Source organism: Triturus cristatus, chromosome 2_2, assembly GCF_964204655.1.
Source record: "Triturus cristatus chromosome 2_2, aTriCri1.1, whole genome shotgun sequence".
Lineage (NCBI taxonomy): Eukaryota > Metazoa > Chordata > Amphibia > Caudata > Salamandridae > Triturus > Triturus cristatus.
Window position 1 is genome coordinate 941,681,002 of NC_140582.1, and position 20,635 is coordinate 941,701,636.

General features: G+C 41.5%; 1 protein-coding gene across 1 annotated transcript in view; it reads left to right on the top strand.

Moving 5' to 3' along the window:
* PPARGC1A (PPARG coactivator 1 alpha) overlaps positions 1-20,635 on the top strand; it is a 251,353-nt gene that overhangs the window by 164,272 nt on the left and 66,446 nt on the right. The window contains exon 8 of the mRNA XM_085642344.1: positions 18,618-19,533. Within this exon, the coding sequence (XP_085498470.1) occupies positions 18,618-19,533 (916 nt within the window). The remainder of the gene's footprint in view (positions 1-18,617; positions 19,534-20,635) is intronic.

Here is a 20,635-nt window from a genome sequence, read left to right on the forward strand (position 1 = left end):
CAAGCATAGTAACCCTCTGCGCTACCTTAGGATGAGTAGAAACTTCCACTACACAAAACTTTGATCTCTCCCTCTCTCTAAGGAAGTGCATTAATCACTGCAGTCATTTAGACATTTTTATAGGTGGCTGAAAGTTTCTAGGAGTCCAGGAAAGAAGCAGGTGCTTTTAAAATCATCATATTAGGGCCCCCTACACGAAGTCAGCAGCCGGTGCGGTGGCACCGGTCGCACCGCCCTAGAGCCGGCCCTGAGCACGGGGAGTGGGGTACAGGGGGATATGAGGCAGTGAGCGTGGGGAGTGGGGTGCAGGGGGATATGAGGTAGTGAAACACAGGGTCGGGACGTCCTGCCAGACATGATAGGGTGCATACTGGAAGATAGATATGTTATTGACACGAGTCTGTGTACCTTTTAGTGGGATCTGAAATCCGGACTATGCTGCAACCTCAGTTTTTGACTTGGGAGAATAATGCATTCACCCCCCCCCCGCGAACTTCATTCAGAAGACCCCTTGCTCTCAGGCTTCAGAGTGTTCAGGGCCGGCTTTAGCGCTGGTGGCGCCCTGTGCGACAGAGTTTGTTGGCGCTCCCCACAGACTCCCACACTACTACCTTTTAACAGTACAGTACCCCCTCAAGTCTCCATAATCACTCTCTCTCAGATGTATTTAATAGTGCCACCTGTACCAGTTTAGGGTGTCAGAGCACTTTACATCGCAAACACTACTCAGATGCAATCAATCATAGGTGTGTAAATCAGTGTATAGGAAATGTTACATAATACAGAGGACTACAAGGTGTAGGAGTTGCATGTCATCCATACTGGTAGGCAGTATACTTTAAGAGTGCTTGGTCTGGAGAAGCACAGACTCAGAAAGTAAATCAGAACCCGATGGTTGGAGGTTACATTTCATAATGATGATTTTTTTTTACCGAAAGGATCTCTCTGACAAAAGCACTGACCTATTTAAACTATATGCATTTTGTGATCTGCATGGTACACATTCTTTGCAGCACACACATTAACCCTCTGTGATACATAAAATGAGTTAAAACTTCCACTTGACAAAACTCCTTTTCTCTCCAGGAAGAACATTAATTCTCCAAGTTATCTTGACATTTTTATTTTTGTATGACAATTTCGGAGGCCGGCAATGCAGCAGGTGCTTTTAAAACCATAAAATACTTCCAAATAGGCGCCCCCTCGAAGAGTCAGCACCCAGTGCGGTGGCACCGGTTGCACCGCCCTAAACCCGGCCCTGAGAGTGTTAAAAGGAGGTCTTTGTGTCCAGACCTAACCACTCGTGCTTGTGGCGCGCAGCTCAAACCGGCCATTGTCATTCTGTTTGTGATATTCAGCCACAGACAGAATGACAATGGGCGGGAGGGGCTGCGAGGAGGCGTGCAAGGAGCCCCATCAGGGAGTTGAGGCCTCTGGCAGGGAACACCTCTGCTCCCTGCAGGGCCCTTAATCCCGGACAAAAGGCGTCCGTGAAAGCATAAGTGGCCACAGGGGGGGCAAGGAGGAGCAGTCCAGGGGGGGGGGGGGCAAGCGCCCCTCCTTGCCCCCCCCTGCGGACGCCCATGAGCGGGGCAGCAGCTGCACTAGTTTTGTGCAGATTTCCGTCTTTCACCTTTTATCTCTACCCGGTGTCCTTCAAAAGTGGATTCAGTGCTGCTCATTGGATCAAGCAGCTCCTGCGGTAACTCAGTCTCTTTCAGCGAACCGGATGTGACCTCCGCATCGCCTCTTATGCAATTTTGAGGTTTTTGCTGACTTTTCAAAGGACCCGGTGTTGTCTTCTCTGACGTTTATCCATATACGTCACACGCTCAACTAAACGTGAAGGGTAATCACGCAACGTACCACCATCTTGGAAGGATTTCTAACGTTGAGTTGACAGACACAGCCATTATTTCATATTTCAACGTGCAATTACCCATTGCGCTTCGGGGATATCAGCTGTGTCTTCGTTGCATGATCGTTTTCTTACACGATCGGTTTCAGATTTTTATGTTTTATTCATATCTCCACTTTCACCAGTGTCAAAACAGAAAATACAAGGTATTTAGACTACATTTTAAAAATATTAATTTCTCTTCAAATTTAAATTGGAGGATTTGGAGGCATACATAACTGTTGTGTTGGGCCTCAGGCCCACATGACGTGAATGATGGACACGGACACCAGGAGATTGGGTACAGTCACTGGCCAGGAGCACCTGCACTCGGGCCCTTTTATTAGCCAAGTCAAGTCACTCGTGACGTCGGTGATGGATGGGTGTGGGGTGTGTGTGCCCACTCCCATAGGGGAGTGGCTACTAAGTCAGTGCCTAGAACGTGTCTCGCAGGACACAACACATAACCAACCAGCTTATAAACACATCCAAATGGAAGGAAAACACTTCTCTGATGAATGGCAAAAACAGTGAAAAACTGTCAATTTCCACTGCTGCCAAAAAAAAGAACTTACCTCATAAAATAGTTGAAGTTCTAGTAAAATGATCTGCGGATACTGAATTCAGAAAAAATGAACTGCATATAAATGAGCGCATTGCGGGCGAAGTGGTAGGGTGACCACTTCCCTGGGGGTCATTGTGGACACTGTTACCAGTTATGGACTTTTGTATGGTAGCCTAATGCATTGTGGGTGTTGTAGTCCTGTTTTCCTTCTACTGAACTAATTAGTATGACACACCTGAAAGCAGTGATCTGGAGGTGAAACGTTCAGGACTGAAGGCAGAGTCGGTAATGATCTTTCTCCTTACACTCTGTTGCTTCCCTGCTCTTTCTCCTCTCTTAAAGACCGTGCCATCTGGTTGTGACATCAGTATAATTTCCCCGGCCGCCGACTGTGATATCACAGGGTTGAGGTACCATTTCAAAGAGGTTCAGTCTCAGCAGGACACGGGTTTCTAGCGACACTACCTTTCTCATGCAAATTGCCTTCATGATGCTTTAGCTAACGAGGAGAGGGTAAACAACACCACTGTGCCTTGATCAGATGTTGTGTAAGCTCGGTGTCAGCAGCTCTTAGCGCCGCTCGGAGACGGAGCAGTCTGCATCTGATGGTGCCAGTTGGAGTTGTTTGAAACCGGTCGAGCCGGTCTCTGCGGGAGGCAGGCGCTGATTTCATCTTGAAGTCAGTCGGATGCTCCGCGAACAGCATGAACCGGTTTAAAGATGCTTTCCTGCCAGGGAGGCTTGGCAGAATCCAGCTCCCGCGCACAATGCAGCGTGTTTGTCGGCTGCTTCTTTCCCCCATCACACGATGCTTTTGGAAATCTCTGTTTCCTGTCATTGCTGTGGTTTGCACAACCCAGAAGTTAAAACCGACCGGAACACCGCTCCTGTAATTGCACTCCTCTCTTGCAACCTCTGCGGATGCCAAGGTGCTTTACAATGGACCTCTTATTGCTGAATCGCAATAACCAAGGGGCCTCTGTTTTATCGTCCTTGATCGGACGAGCAGCCGGAGGGAACTTCAGGAGAAATAAATGCACCTTTGAAGGCGTGCATCCCAGGCCCCAATCGGTCCTTTGTAAAATATTCTACTCGGCTTTAAACCGTACACAAATCAATAAATAACATTAGAATTCGAAACCAATATACCTTTCCGTGAAAATGGAACAATTACAAAAAAACATCTTTAGTGCACGTAATATAAAGTAAGTGTGCACCAGAAATAAGAATGTACATTTCCTGGCCACTGTACATTTTAAGAATGAAGACAACATAGAAATGTGATATGGCCAGGTTACAACAGAAAGGGAATAGAAATGCCATACACATAAAACGAGAATTATTCAGTAACAACAATATTTAAACACGCAACATTTTTCATACATGCATTCAGTACAATGAAGATAAGTGGTAGGCAAAAATTTAAAGGTTAAAAACGTTGAAAAATGCAAAGCTACTCCTAATCTGAAATTGAAAGAGGTACCTACAATTAACAGAGGCCACACACACGCGGCAAGAATAGGGCAAGAGATGGGTAAGCGTGAGTCTTGAAAAACTTGCAAAACAAGATTTTTAAGGTATTAATTGTAGACTGCGAATGACTGTTCAGTTCAGCAAAAGGAAGGGAATCCCACATTTTTGAATGTCTACCCAAGCAGGACTGAGCTGCTGTGCACTCTTTTGGAAGGATTGTAGTTTCAAAAGTATAGTTTCAAAGCTTCAAAGGGAATGACGATGCCTAGAGACGGTCAGTGTTTTACCATATAGTTTGGGATGCTATCATGAAGATTTGTTTTGTAGGAGATTGGCCATTTTAAACATAGCTCTGTATTTAATTTGGACCAGTTGGAAAGTGAGTCGTACAGGAATAATGCAATTATAACATTTGCTCAAGGAGGACAACCTTGCTGCAACACGTAAAGCCATCTTTAAAGATGCAAGGAATACTTTTGCTACACTCGTTAGTACCAAAACTTTGAAGCCATGTTCTTGACTTTAGGATATATTCTCATGTTACAGTTTGTAATGGAATTAGGCAGTTCTGGCTATGTTTTATCAGCATGCACAAAGCTGACCTCTGCTCAGATAGCACCCTGGGCAGAACAACATTTTGTGCCTCCTCCCACTTGTCATCTTTAATCTTTAGTGTGTTGGGAAAATAGCAGTGGTAGGGGGAAGGCGAGGGGTACAAGAGACAGGAGAAAAATAGACTTCAGAACTGTGTGTACTACATTTTTCATTAGAGCCAGGTTCGAGAGAGATGGCTGCTGGCTGCTCCTGCGCCTCTCTGAAGGTCGGCCCCCCAGGTGTGGGATCAGCTTGCCCTGAGCATGGAGCATGTAACTCTTGTGTGAAGTGTGGAGAGTTCATGCACTCAGATTTGGATAGCTTGCAGTCAAGTCCTTCCAATGTTAAAGAGGAAAGTTACTCTTGTGGAGGGGTGGGGTGGAAAGAAGCAGAACTCTGTATTATGTGGCAGAAGCTTGAGATGCTGATATATCATCCATTCCTGATTGTCTTCAAAAGTTAGTGCATAATATTATCAACTGGCAGCAAAACAGTAGATGTACTATAACCGGATCTAGAATCTGAATGGAAGACATTAAAAAGAGATCGGTTTAAAATGAGTCATCACAGAACTTTCTGGAGAGTATGCTAAGAGAAGTAGGAACATAACTGTGTTGAAATTACGGCAATCCTTTGGACATGTATTAAGTGTTTTAATCAGTGGTGAGAAGAGAAATTTAAGCTCATCACTTTGAGCTAGAGAGAAATTCCTTAGAATTTACCAATAAAGAGCCAGATAAAGACTAGTGTCCTTTGTGAGAGTGGTAGAAGTAAAGTCAGCTACTTTGGTAGAAGGTCTGGTGATTTATGGTTTGATTCGTGCGGTTTTTAATAACTGGTTTGCCGTAGACAAACAGCCATAGACCTCACTGAACAAAAATGCAAAAACAAATAGAGGGTATCAATAATGTAGGAGTGAGGGACGTCATAGCTCACGTGAAGTTTAAATAATAGAATCCATTAAAGGAATTAAATTGCCATTTTGCATTTATTTTTAAACATCGTCTTTATGACTTTTTTTGGGGGGGAGGGATGTAACATTTTGTTTTTCTGTATTGTTACTGTTTACTTTTCTAAATGTCACTTTAGTCAAAGAACTGCAAACGCAGTAGTCTTTGCATTTGCAAATTGGTTTGAAATTGATTTTTAGCCTGAAAATGTGATAAAGCGTTTCCCTTGCAGCACGGGAAGCTGTACATGACAACTAAACAAACAAATGCATAAATATATCAACATAAAATCATATGAGCATACCAAAGAAATTTCATTTCATTTCTTAAATTCACCCATTTTAATTCTACTTTTTCAGTTCTAGCTCCGCTATTAACGTATTTCAAAATGGAGTTTAAAACAGAATTTGAATAACTCACTCTAGAAAGGTTTATCTTCTACCTCACACTCTTGGAAGTGTGGAGGGAACGTCCAATATGTAATTGGAGTGATATGGGCAAGAGACGTGCAATTCCATTTTATGAGGACAGCCAGCCAGTACCCACATTAACACAAATTGGTACAGAGACACCATCGACTTGCCGCTCATTGAGAGGCAAATGTGGAGGGGTGGCACGACTCTTAATCAGTCTCCACCCTTATACCTCACACAAATTCTCTGAGGACCAGACTCCCGATTACTTAAGACATTTCCTTCGGGTACAGACTCTAAAGAACAATGATGCTTATTCTGCAGTTCTCAGTGCTGTACCGCACCCCCTGGGTGCTATTGTTTGCACCGTGCACATTTGTTGATATTTGCTGAATGTACCAGGTTGTCGCGCAAGCATTGCCTCTGCCTAGGGTGTTTGACGTTTGTGACTTTAAGAAGATTCTTATGTTCAATGAAAAGTACAATCTGCAGTCAGATCACTTTCCAATCCTCAGGATAACACAGGAAGATGCAGATTAAATTCTGAACCATCACTGCGTCTGTCCAGCTAATTAAATTGTTCCTAATACTGCAGCAACAAGCACACTGAAAGAGTGCACAGTAACTTCACCAAAGGAATAAAAGCCATCTTGTAACGAGTGTAAATTATGTGTAATTCGAAGGACTACAACCAGCTCTGGGAACCTTTCAGGCTGTGTATTGTCTCTTATTTGCGCTAAGGACCAGAAGTAATTGTTTTGGGGGTACGGATCTTTTAAATGTCTCAATTAGTGCCTTTGAATAGAGGGGCGCTCTGTCTTTGCTGTTTAGACTTCCATGTTCTCGTGCATTCAGTGAAAATGTTTGCTGACTTCTCAACGTGTGGCTCTGTGCCCCAGCAATAAAGAATGGGTGCGCTATGAACATACAGTGAGGCGATGTCTGACTGTCATACATAGAATTCATCATTTTAGTCTTGCAAACGATTCTGTGCAATAGCTTCTTGCGTTAAGAGCTGTACAGAGGATGAGGTAGATGATATGGCGTTATGGCCAGAGGTGTCGACTTTGGACTTTGGGAGCCCGCATTGAGTCTCGACGTTGGCTCAACTTCTTGTGACTATGGGTGAATCATTTAATCTCCCTGCACCTAAAAAAAAATGTAATGTAACTAGTGCGCATGAAAGGTGTACCAATACCTTCAGGTCGATTTTATGGTATATAAAACAGTCACAAAAAAACCCAGACTAATGAGGATAAACATGTTAGGCAGAAATAACGTTTAAAAGAAAACACTTGATAAATCATGACTTTTCAGAGAGATATCTATAATTTTCAGAGATAGATCTTTAGTTTGCACTGTGTTCATCTATTTTGTGACTGGTAATAGAAAAAGGAGAATGAGTATGCTTCGAAAAAACATTCTCATTTTCCAAGATCATTACAAATGACATCTTGTTGCAGACCGCGGTATACCCTAGTGCAAGCTACCGGTCAGGTAGAATGTCCAAGAAGAAAAATGTGGCTACAGATCGCGTTAATGTATATACTCTAAAATGAACTCCTTGCTTCCAATTAATGTTCAGAGGTTGAGTAGCAGCAGGCGGGACAAAATACAGCTCTCAATCTATCTGCACACTGGCAGAGTCAATAAGTTGTATATTTTTACGTAAGGGGTCAGAAAACTCATAAATGTATGTCGGCTGTGAATTTTTACTGATAGTACTCCAGTTGTAGTGGAAAAGCCCGATACGTAAAACTTCAAAGAAGGCCAGAATGCCATATCATGGCTCACTGTTCGGTATTGTTTAGTTAAAAACAAAAAAAAACAATCCTGAGGAGGAGTCTTGTCATTTCAGAACATGAAAAAGCAATGTCAGAGATGTTGTGAAGGTTATTATAGTTTTTCCTGTTTGTGACTACCATGCCTTTTATAGGTACCACTGGGATGCAACGCCATAGGTAGCCTGCTGTTAGCAGGGTGGGCCTTCCAATGCAGAGCTTTGTGGTCCTGTGATGGGTGGACTACTGATGACAGAGCCAACTAAAGCTAGTGTCAGAAATCATTGGGCTACACAGACTCTATGTAAGGGGAGAACCACAAATGAGACAGAGTTGAACATCTGGCAAACTCAACACTATATTAATATTATACACATAAATCCCACAAGGGAACTCTGTATTTATTATGTATAACTATTTTTATGAGGAATCACCGTGAAGTTTTGCTCCAAAAATCATTTCAAGTAGGGTAACTTAGTACTTTTCTTAGGCTGTAGACTTGCAATCTAAAGCGTCTAGTTACGGGCAAATGCTAAAAGAACTAGCAATTATTAAATACATTTAACAGATTTAACAGTATCTAGAATAAATCCGCTCCACTAATCCTATTAACATTTAGACTCCACGGTCAGACTCCTTCTAAACATGATGGCAGAACCTTGGGCATTCTAGCCCAATCTTGAGGAAAGGATCGGAAGCCGCGTTTTGTAAATACATCTAAGTACACATCAAAAACAGATATTTCAAACTAGATACACGTCTTCCCTTACTAGAATCCCTGATTGATGTCAGTGCTGGATTTAAATGGCTGGGCATCTAATATAATAAGCCAGGCTTGAAAACTTAAAACGAAAAATCTGAAATTAATAAATTTTAAATGGGAATTACCTTCAGTCTATTTACACAGTTTCATTGAGTCTGGTGATTAATGCAAAACTTGACTAATGCAATTCTGTATATGCCAATCCCCCCAAAAAACACTTGCCTCATTTTACATCAAATTCCAGACGTAGACTACTGGTAAATGCTAGTGGAAAGCATCTGTTTCCTTTCACAGACCATACTTGTGAAAACACAGGCACAAATAAGTTCTCCGCCTGGGGTTGCACGAGTGCTGATTATGAGTTGAAGGTCTTTTAGCTCTGGCTTCTCACTTAGTATTAACACCAATTTAAACAAATGATATCCTAGTCCCACTGCAGTGAATAAATGAGTCTATGAAAAAATACCAAGGTGCCATAAACACAAAGCCACATTGTACACCATCTTGGAGAGCTTAAATCGGTATCAAAAATGTTCCCTAAGTATTATCTGGTGCAGATTAGCTACCAGGGTCTACCAGCGCTTCGGATTCTACTACCAGGACGCAGCAATAGCATGCATTTCAAGCTTCAGAAATGTTATCTAGTCTCCTCTGCCTTAATGATCCTCTACACTCTCTTAATCTCTTCACTTTATTCTCAATATGGCAATGTGAGACAAGCATAGAGAGACAGTACTCAACACTAATTGTGAAATATTTGCTACTGCTGTGCCTGTGTGCAAGAGTCCAACTGCCGCCCTACAAGGACATCTGGCAGTGCCAGATGGACTGGGCTAGCAGGTCAGTGTGTGAGCCTTTTTTTGGCTGCTGTTGGGCCTCTTTTATGGCTTGGTGGGTGGGGTTTTACTGTTGTCTTTCCTAATATTACCACAGATATTGCCTGCAGCAGTGCTTTAACTGGGCAGGTACTGTCCGGTACTGAGTACCTGCTCGTCTTTAATTTAAAAGAGAGAGTACCTGCACTTCCCAGCACTGCCACAATGCATTTAATGGGGAGGGTGCCAGCATTTATCTAGTGTAAACAGGTACTCTAAATAGTGAGTACCTGAACTTCTAATTTTGTATGTAAAGCACTGGCCTGCAGCAAACACAAATTGTTGCAGTCTCACACTGCTTGCAGAATACCCGTATAGCATGTCTTTACAAGTTGAAAATTGACCCAGTGTGCAAATGTGGGCCACTTTTGTGGCTACCTGATGCGCTAATGACGTACATTTTTTTGGGGGGTGTATGGTCCTATTTTGTGACACCGTCCCTGCTATGTACTGCTGTAGACAGTGAAATATTGGAAGCTATCAGGAACTCCCCTTCTCAAATGTCTTTAAATATGTTTTAAATATCTATGGGTTTTTTGCAACTTTTTCCCAAAATGCCTAAAAATGAAGTAATGCTCCATCTCTCTTATGGTTTCAGTGAACTACTGCTAGTGAGACCACAATAACTCAACAACATGAAAGCATTGAAGCATCCCAGGAAGCCCTCCTTCCCTTTTCAGTACTGATTGTCTCAAATAATTGCTATTATATACCTTAATAACCATTTTTCTAAAAAGCTCTTCAAATTCCAAGTATTGCTTTTCAAGAATTTCCGACTGTGGACACTTTCCCTTTGCAAAATAGGCACCCCCTTCTGCCTTAAATTCGGATTTAAGATGGCTACGCTGTTCTGCAGAAATGTCAAACATTTGCTGTAAACAACTTCAACCGAGATGGATGAACGCATCAGTGGGCGAAAGCACTCGCCATGCAAAGTCCATTCTCTAAACTTGTTGTTTTCGAACGCCTTTTAATTAACAAATATAGCCGATTTCTTAGGGCTTTGTCAAAAACCTGCTGCTGGTTGCCGCTTTAAAAGGCTGTCGTGCAAGGATGATTGCCGAGCTGGTCCTGCAGCACTTGTAGCAGATTGTCTGCGCAGAAGTCCATAGGTTTGAGTGATGTAGAGGTACCTATTTATTACAGAGCACATCTCTCTGCAGTCATCATAAATATTGCCGGGGCTGTGCTCGGCTGAAATACGGCCTACGTACCCTTGATTGTTTGTGTTCCTTGATTTGTCTGACACCCATTACGTTCTGGGTAATGGCAGCCATTTGTTGCTCTGCACAGCAGGCTCCTTTGACAAAAGGAAATAGGCAGCAATAAAAAAAAGTCTTAGTCTGAATTTCATTCTGCACAGTGCAGCAGTGTGCCAACTGGATGCGACTTTGTTGACATCTTTCGGAGGCGCTTATCGCGGCCTCCTCACTGTCATGGCCGCCCTCGCTTGTATGACTACCTTCAGCCCTGCTGTGTTCCCACAAAAGCAGGCTGGCGTCCAGGGGCTGTCAATAGCTGCATTATGGCGAGAAATCACCTGGCCTGGGTTACTCTCATTCCACAGTATGGATTTGACATCATTTTCAGAGACAGTGATGACAGTATAATAAAAAGGAACCTAGATTAATGTTGTAAATGCATAATAATGAACTCCCCGTTGTCTCGACGAAGTGAGGTGAATGATGACTTTTTCTTAGACAACGATTACAAAATATATATATCTAGATGTTACAATAAAACACAGCTGCAGGATGGCTGATGGATTTGTAGCAATGAATTCACATATTGAAGCCACTGAGTCATTTTATTTTGGCCTGTCTGCATATTTTGTGTCGAAAGAGGTGTATGTCTGAAGAGGTGTATATCGAAAGAGGTGTATATTGAAATGAGTACCACAGATACTATTTCAGATTGACTTGAAGCGTGGCATGCCTGTTGGCACTCTGGATGAATACAAAACCTGAAGAGTAGAGCTTTGCCCCAAATCCCACATTGTGCCACAGAGAACCTCTTTTTCAGAGTTGAGAGTCTAATTCTGACCCTTGGAGGAATGTTGAGTCTAGATTCCAAAGTGATTCAACCACAGGGAATGTGGTGGGAAAAAGACATGAAAACATGCTAAGCATCTGCTGAGTACTTCTTCTTGTTGCTGGATGAACTTGTAAATCTAGGTTGGTGAATTGCACTTTGATGAAAGTGCTTGTCTGTTTTTAAATATGGCTGCATTTCTGAATCTCCTAACGTTGGACAATGCTCTGGAAGTGCAGGGTTATTACTACAAACTGTAAACGCACTGTTCTCGACCATATTCCAGAATACTATCCGAGTTAGAGGTTATTAGTTTTACTTACAGGCATGCATTGCATAATTACTAAAAGGCTATGGAATTAATAACTTCCATAGGCACAACATGTTTACATTTAATGATTTGTTCCCCTATGTTAGTCTACATAAGTTAAAGGGACACAGCAGCGAGATTTTATGCTTTGATTTTTAGTGGGGCAAACATTTTTTTGCAATGAATTCTCTGAGTTCGGTAAAGATTTGTGTTGATTGATGTGGTCAACAGTGATATAGGATCTATTTGCTTGTAATGTTTGCATCAGTATTAGCCCTTCCAATACTTAATTTGCTGTCCAGATTTGCAGCTCTTCTGTTCCAAGTATATAAATTGCTATGTAAGGCTCACCGTTAATCTGTAACCACCTATATACTTCTAGGAAAGACCATACATTATTCTACACTGACAAACGATGCTACTGAGTGAACATTTTTTGTGGTAGCCTTGCTCTAATAAACTACTAGCTCTCACTCAGGTCAATCAGCTCCAAGTCTTATTTAGTTTAAAACAATCTGCGGAGACGTTTCTTACAAAATACACCAAGTGTCGTTCATTTCATGTATGTAGGTTGCAAGACTTCTCCTAGAATCAGTTTGAGACTGGTAGCTGTTCGTGCTGTGGCCAATAAACCTACATGCATGAAATGAAGGACACTTGGTGTATTTTGTGAGGTACATCTCCACAAACTTGGCGATGAGTTAGCCACAGTAAAACACAACAGCTTCCAAGCAACTCGTGAAATAAAAATCTGAGGCCAGTACTTATGTGTGCTAGAAAGCTGTGTGGCGCTTATAATTTAACCCACAGTAATTTGGGATTACATTGTGTGTGTTCATTGAGCATCGGCACGCATGCCTAACCTTTGCCTGCGCAAGCAGGTCATACACCGTGCGATAAGAATCGTGAAGCAAGGAGTGTTCATATCGCCATTCCAAGCAGCGCAGTCAGATCCGAGTTGCGTGTGTTCCAGCTGGCGTCACAAACATGGAGCAGCGTGCTGAGTGTTTGTTTTGTCATCCATAGATGGGTGTTCCAAGCCGCATCTCCAGCTCAGAGTGGTTTGCATTCTAGTCGAATAGTGTGACACACAGGGAGTGCTGTGTTACAGTTTGTTTGCTGTGCCTGGAAGAAGAGCAGCTGACGTCCCACCCAGTGCAGTAATGCATCCCACATTTCTGGTGGCCACATTACTGGTGAAAAATAAATCATTCACCCAACTAGGATTTGCACACAGTTCCCATCACCCCCTGTGCGCATCAAGTTAGAAATCCTGTACAACTGTGATACGCACACATTTGTTTTATGGAAACCAATGAATGTGCATCGCATCATTTTTTTGCACCTGTGATACGCACACACAAAAAGTGACCAGTATGTACTGTGTTTTGACGAGGCAGTGCAAGTCATCTAAATTTTTGTTGCTGTGCATTTGCAGGCACAGAAGACAATACACTCTGTGTTTGCATGTCACATGTTTCATGGTGGGCAGCTGTAATATGCACACATGGAGTGGTTTGCCAGTACATTTATCCAAACTGGTTTTGAGGAAGACAAGTGACTGAGTACCACCAGGAAAATTTGCCGTAAGGATTGTTATTCTTTTGCTGTTGTTTTTTTTTTTTTTAACAACATCATTATATGTCTAGACCTATTACAAAGATCTCAGAGGTGGTGGGTGAATGTTGTGGGTCATGCACACTGGGATATTACAATTTGATTATGTAGTGTTATATCATTGCCTTTATCACAGGTAGTGTTTATTTGTTTCAATATGTAGAATGTAAAAGCACCACCACCTTTTCTGCAAACTCCAGGTGATCCACTGATTCCCAGGAAAAATTGGTACAGGGCATTACGAAATATCTTAGCACAACTGGAGGAAACAGTTACTGTCCTGAGAGAAAAAGATTCCTTCAAGAGCCCAGTTTAGGTTTTGAAGGACAAGCTATATATGAACACATGCCACCATTTGAAATAAGTGAGTATGGTGATGATATTGATGACTATCAAGTGTCTTTTGCTCAAATTAGAAAAACAATCCGATGTACAACCCAGAAACAGGTTTTTTTTTACCAGAGAATAACATCAAGATGACTCCATAGATTCTTATGTTTCTGCACCGCGCATTCTTTTGCCGTAATCTGACTTTGATAATTACACATCTCAATAGATTCATAATCAGATAGTAGTACATCGTGGAGACAGGAGTTTCCAAGAAAAATTGTTGAGTTAAAAAAAAAACACACTCACAGAAACTATTGATATTGTGAAAAGCTTGGAATGAACTGACACGTAAGGAACAAAATGGGTTTGCTAGTGTAAAAGAAAATGTAGGGTCTAAACAAAAATGAGAGTAAAGAAGGATTTTTCAGTCTGAAAAACATCTGTTTTGGATTTGACTATCTAAACTATTTATCCAATGGGCAATGTTGTTCTGCAAAGATTGCAAAGTTTAGAAACTGTGGTAAAATGGGACACTTTGCCAAAGTGTGTCAATCCTCCAAGGTCAAAGTAAATTTGGTGCCCGATAGAGGGACCAGTGACAGTTCGGATGATGAGATAGGCAGGAAAGGATGTTGTACTGATGGTCCAAGAAGGTGAAGCAAATTGTGTAGATCCATACGAAGACATTATTGTGGATGGGAAACTCTTGAAATTTATGATTGATTCTGGAGCAAGGATGACAATGATTACAGAGGAGTTGTGGCAGCAAATGTGGGTGTCAGTAAAAAAATATTTCCACCAGATAGAAACCCTGTTACATTTGTTGGTAGAAGGATTGAACTCACAGGATATTTTGAATGACACATGAGTTTAAGGAAAGAGAGATTTATGGTAAGGTCTATGTGTCCAGGAACGGTTTGAATATAGTGGGGTTGTACCATCAGGGTTTGTTTGGTATGACGTTGAGGCCAGTAAGAAAGGTTCAAGTGTCTTCGGTTACGAATGGGGGAATCTTTTGAATCAGTTCCTTCAGATCATGAACATACCAACAAATGTATTGGAGATTATAAGAACGTATTTAATAACAAGCTATAAAGGATCAGAGAATTCAAACATAAATCAAGTGTCAGTGTGGAGTTTCACCTGCTAAGCACAAGCTAAGGAATGTGCCCTTTAGTGTTCATGAGGATCTAGTGACCATTTTCAAGAAAATGTGTGAAGAAGGAGTAATTGAACGAATTGATTCAACACTATCGTTATTCCCTTTAGTCATAGCAAGGAAAAAGAATAGTCAACTTAGAGATTGTTGTGATTTGAGAAGCCCTAATAAGGTTATATATGTGGATTCCCATCCCTTTCCTCGGATTGATGACATCATCACCACATTTGCAGATGGCAAAGTATTCAGTAAAATCGACTTGGCATCTGCTTACCATCAAATTGACTTGGATGAATCCTCTAAACATTTAACAGCTTTCGTGGCACCAGTAGGCACATTCCAATTCAGAATGATGCCTTTTGGATTGGCATCTGCTGCTTCGGTTTTTCAGGAGGTGTTGGAAGATGTGTTAAAAGGTATCATGGAAGTGATAACATTCCTGGATGACATTTTGATTGCAGGTTTAGATATCCAGAGTCATGATAAACTTATGCACATTGTTCTCCAGAGTTTAGACATGTTTAGCAAACATTAAGAAATGTGAATTTATAAAAAACATTATTGAATACTTAGGCCATGTTATTTCTGAAAAGGGGGTGGAGCCAAGAACTGGTTTGGTGGTAGCTATAACCAACGCATCTTGTCCTAAAAGTAAAGACCAAGTTGCATCGTTCCTAGGATTGTGTGAATTTTATGCTAAATTTATAAAAACCTATGCAGCAAAAAGACCGCATTTGAGGGAGCTTTAAAAAACAGGTTTCTTTCTGGTCTGATTACTGTCAAAATGAATTTTCTGCTCTGAAAGATAACATAGATAACATAGTATCTGCTGAAGTGTTGGCACCATTTTATTCTACAAGAGAGTATTATCGCTGTAGATGTGAGCAGTGACGGTTTGTCACTTGCACAGAAAACAATAAATGGAGAAGAAATTACAGGGTTTTGCATTGAAGTCAAGAAAGGAAAATGAAACAATATCTTCAGCCATTGAGAAAGAGCTTTTAGCTTGATGGCCTGTAAAAGAGTTTAAATGTTTTATTTGGGGGGGGGAGAAAATTCACACTTAAAACTGATCACAAGCCGTTGGGGAATTTTCTTGGAATTACTGTGAACAGGAACCACACCCCTAGGTTGGCTAGACTGAATTCCAAACTTTTGCAGTATAATTTTAGTGTGGAACACATTTCTGATGGTAAGAACACCAGAGCTGACTATTTATTATGTTCCCCAGTGAATTGTCCAGAGCAAACTATTATTGGGGAGGATGGGGAGTTTTTCTTAGAGTAAGGCGAAATGTTGATGCATGGTGACAAATGTATTCCCCCTAGTGGCTTAAGAGAAAAAATAACAGTATGGGGACACGCAGGACATTTGGGACAAACCATAACTGAGTGCAAGATCAGGGACAGTTACTGGTGGCTGGAGATGGACACAGAAATCGCTGCGAGCAGGAGGGCATGTGTCATTTGTACCACTAGTGATATGGGAATGAAGACTGAAGCTTTGCCTTTATAACCGTAGATTTTACAGATTATGCCACAGTTGAAATTAACCATAGATTTTATAGGTCCATTCAATAGTTTACCACGTAAATGTGAATTTGCAGTGGTAGTGGTTAATAATTACAGTAAGTGGTGGGAAGTCGATTTCATGGAGGATCCCATACTGCCAAGATTTTTGAAGTTCTCAAAAACTTATCCTTTAGGAACAGAGTGTCAAAAGAGACTGTACAATTTGTTTCAAAAGAAATTAAGGGATTCTTAGAAAGCAATGTGATAACACGCAAATGCATATCCTTCCTAGAGCAAAGACAGCTCCTCTTAGGGCTGCCCTCAACTCTGCTGCTAGGCTCTTTACAGGCGCTAAAAGATGCAAACAAATATCGCCAGATCTGCTATCCCTGAACTGGCTTCCATATGAAGCTCCAATACAGTTAAAAAATTGCATGCATGGCTCACAAGCCATTCATTTCAATACCCCGCTGTACATCGCTCAAAAACTGGAGCTCTCAGGGGGATCAAGAGCCTCCAGAAGCACCAGCACTCTACTGCTCAAACCACAAAAATTCAAGGAGAGAAAAACCTACAATCGAGCCTTCTCAGGTATTGGCCCGAGGATTTGGTACTCCCTACCCCACGAAGTCAGGCTGATTCCTTCCACTGTCCTCTTCAAAAAGGAAGTCAAAGTGTTTTTGATGAAGAAATTTCTGCTTTTGATAGGCTGCTCCAATGGAGATTTAGGCCACCGTTGTAGATTTGTGTCCTAGCTGCCAGGACTCCAGAGGATGCCTGGCTCTACAAGACTGTGAATTTTCGTCCTTGTTTATGTTTTGACTGCTTGTATCCTTCATGATGTATAAACTGTAAAGCACTCTCATACCCTCGGTGGTCATGTTAGCACTATATAAAACTTTCTAAATAAATAAAATAAAAATAGCGTTATATCATCCCCAAGCAAATGTCCTTGTGGAAAAAATGGACCTCACTTTGGTAGAATGCATCCAGTTGGCTATCCCGAACAAAATTGAGCTGTGTGATGCAGTTGAACGTATGCTGTGGTCTCATCGCACTTGTCCAAAGGCAGTTACTGGTTTGAGTCCTTTTCAAATCATGTCCGACATCTAAAATATGTCCAACATGGTTGAGGGAATTTGAGACAGAAAATTACCACACGCTATCTTTGGACAAGGTTATGCGACCCCGCATTTAAATCGTATCAGTAAAAAAAATGAATGAGGGGTTTTATGCTAAACACAACGTTAAAGAGTCCAGGTATGAAATCAAGGTGGGTGATTGGGTACGAGTAAAAGATCCCACACATTTGGTGAAAGGAATGTCTAAATACAGGACTCCTGAAAAAGTGGATGCAGTATCTAAAAATGTAGTTTGCATAAAAGAACATGAATGATGGGACAAAAGTAGAGTTCTTAAAGTAACATCTTTTGGGGTAATGTTTGAAGATCCAGTTAAAGAAATGGATCCTCTGAAATGTAAATCAAACCTGGTTGAAGTTAAACTAATATTGTGGAAAATCTTTGAAGTAGACAATTAATAACCAAACCAGCAAGATATCATGATGGATAAATATTATTTCCTGGTAAATTTATGGGGATTATATCCATAAAGCAAAGTTTATTAACTTGCATTGTATGTTTATGTCTTAATCAACATTTTATTATGTACATATTATTGTAAGAGGTTTCTGTTTTAAATATTTTATTGCTTGTTAGTTTTGTATAGTTATATCCATGGTTATGCTCTATTTTGAGTTTCTGTTGTATATAACGAGGGAGATGTTGTGGTGATGTACACATCAATCTGTATTCCACATTCTACGCAATGGAATACAGAATGTGGAATGTAGGTTGAAGGACCAGCTTTGCGCAAGTTCTCCTAGAATCAGTTGGAGACTGGAAGCAGTTTGTGCTGTGGCTAATTACGTACATGCATGAAATGAACGACGCTTGGAGTATTTTGTAAAATACATCTCCACACAATCTTAAAAAGGTCTGAAGGTCTGCCATTTTGCCATTCAGTTCCTACTTATATGATGTGATTTAACAGAGATTTGAAAACGACAGGAGAGAATATTTAACCATTGTGACAGTAATGAAGTAACTTCTACATTTCCATCATATAATGTAAGCGCAGTAGGTCCTGTATAATTTGCTTTTTAGAAAATGTTAAGTTATGATGTCATATTATAAAGCGGTATTCCCGTGCCTGGGAAAGAGGGAACTCTTAATTTTACAGATTCTTTTTATTAAATTATTTATATATGTACTTATTTATTCATGTATTTATGTATCCATGCAATTTTTAATCACGCCTATTTATCTATATTTCGTTGCCCACTTTAGGCCTAACACCACCTACAACGCCTCCTCACAAAGCCAGCCAGGATAACCCATTTAGAACGTTAGCCAAGCCAAAGTCAGTGTGCAAGTCTTCTGTACTGCCTTCAAAAAAGCCTTGTTGTGATGTGTCTTCCAATCCCCAAGGAGCTAACTCAACAAAGAAAGGCCCTGAACAGTCAGAGCTATATGCTCATCTCAGCAAGACAACTGTATTCATCACAGGACATGAGGACAAAAAGACAAAGCGGACGGGTTTGCGGTTGTTTGGTGACCATGATTATTGTCAATCAACAAATGGGAAATCACAGATTCATATACATATATCGCCCGAACAGCAAGGTCCCAAACAACAAACAGGTAAAAACTCATCAACTGGAAGAAAGTGGCAATTGTGTTTCTCTTCAGATCAACCCCGGGACATCAAAAAAGAGACTTTGCAGCCATGTACACAAGTGCCCCAATGTAACAGTAGGAAGCAGCTTCAAGACCAGGAAATACGAGCTGAGCTTAACAAGCACTTTGGCAACCCCAATCAAGCCATTTTTGAAGACAAAGGAAAAAACATGGAAACAAGGGAGAGTGACGAGAGCAGTGAACAATTTTCCAAACTACCTATGTTTATAAATTCAGGATTGGCAATGGAGGGTCTGTTTGATGACAGTGAGGATGAAAGCGATAAACTCTACTGCTCGTGGGATGGGACACAGCCCTTTTCCTTGTTTGACATATCACCATCTTGCTCTTCTCTTAACTCTCCATGCAGAGATTCATTGTCTCCACCAAAAGGCTTTTTTTCACAAAGTTCGCATGGGATACATTCCAGATCGAGGTCCCGATCTTTTTCGCCAGACAGGTCTTGCTCGTGCTCTCCATACTCTCGTTCGGGATCACGATCCCCATGCAGCAGATCGTCTTCCAGGTATGTAAATAACATAATACACTTTTATAGGATTATTTGTTCTGTTATCCATTAGATTGTAAGGCTCCCATTTTGATGTCAGGTGCTCTGCCACCTACAGGCGATTGGTGGAGGTCCGCCTGACATCCTGGTCAGCGATCTGACCGCCATATTACAATACATGGAGTCAGAGGATGATGTCACAGGGACAGACCACTGCCAACAACATGCTGAAGGAGCCCGTCGGGGCGGTAGTCGGACTGTAATCCCTACAATGGAGGCAATGCCTACGCAGGCAACACCGTATTGATTCGGAGGCCCCTTTCCAACTGCCTTTTCATGGCGGTCCCACAGCCAGGTAAAGCAGCCAGAAAGGGACATTGGGGGGCCCAAGCAGAGCCCCCATCACCTGTGGGCCACTGTAATGTGACCCTGGGGGCACATGTAGTGCCCCCACACACATTCATGCACTGTGTGCCTTGCACCACATGGTATCTGGCACATGGTGCATGAATATGCATAAAGTACTTTGTAACACTGCGGCTTGTGCTGTGGCCCTTTTCCAGGGCCGCAGCACAAGCTACAATGTTTATTCAGCACTTTTCCACCCTACGGGCACATTTTAATTGGACGATGGGACCGCTGGCGTCTTGTTTGGCGGTCCCCTGCCCATGGTGATCACCATTATAATGTGCTTTTAAGTGTGCATAATATTCTCTATTTCAGTTTGTTTGTAGAATGGTTTGTGTATAAGTCTGCAACACAGAACATAAAAAATACCACATTTATCTGCAATTGTTGCATACTGCCAGTTTACACATTCTGGCCTTTCATTTGTGTGACGTTTGCTATGTAAAGACAGAGCACAATGAGATCAAATCCTATATCAATGTTCATCTTTTTGGTTACCTGAATAAACAATTGTCATCAGTTGCTTTTATACCCGTGGTCACCTTTGCAAGAGCTCGTATTCTGTGATGATCTTTTTACCTCCTGTGGTTTATATAATGGCTATTTGTACTAGTGTACAACTATCCCAGATATCTAACTCAATATTTTGTCCTTTGTAGCATAATGCCTAGTCCCAAAATAGAATAAATTAGCTACACCAATATCCTTTCTC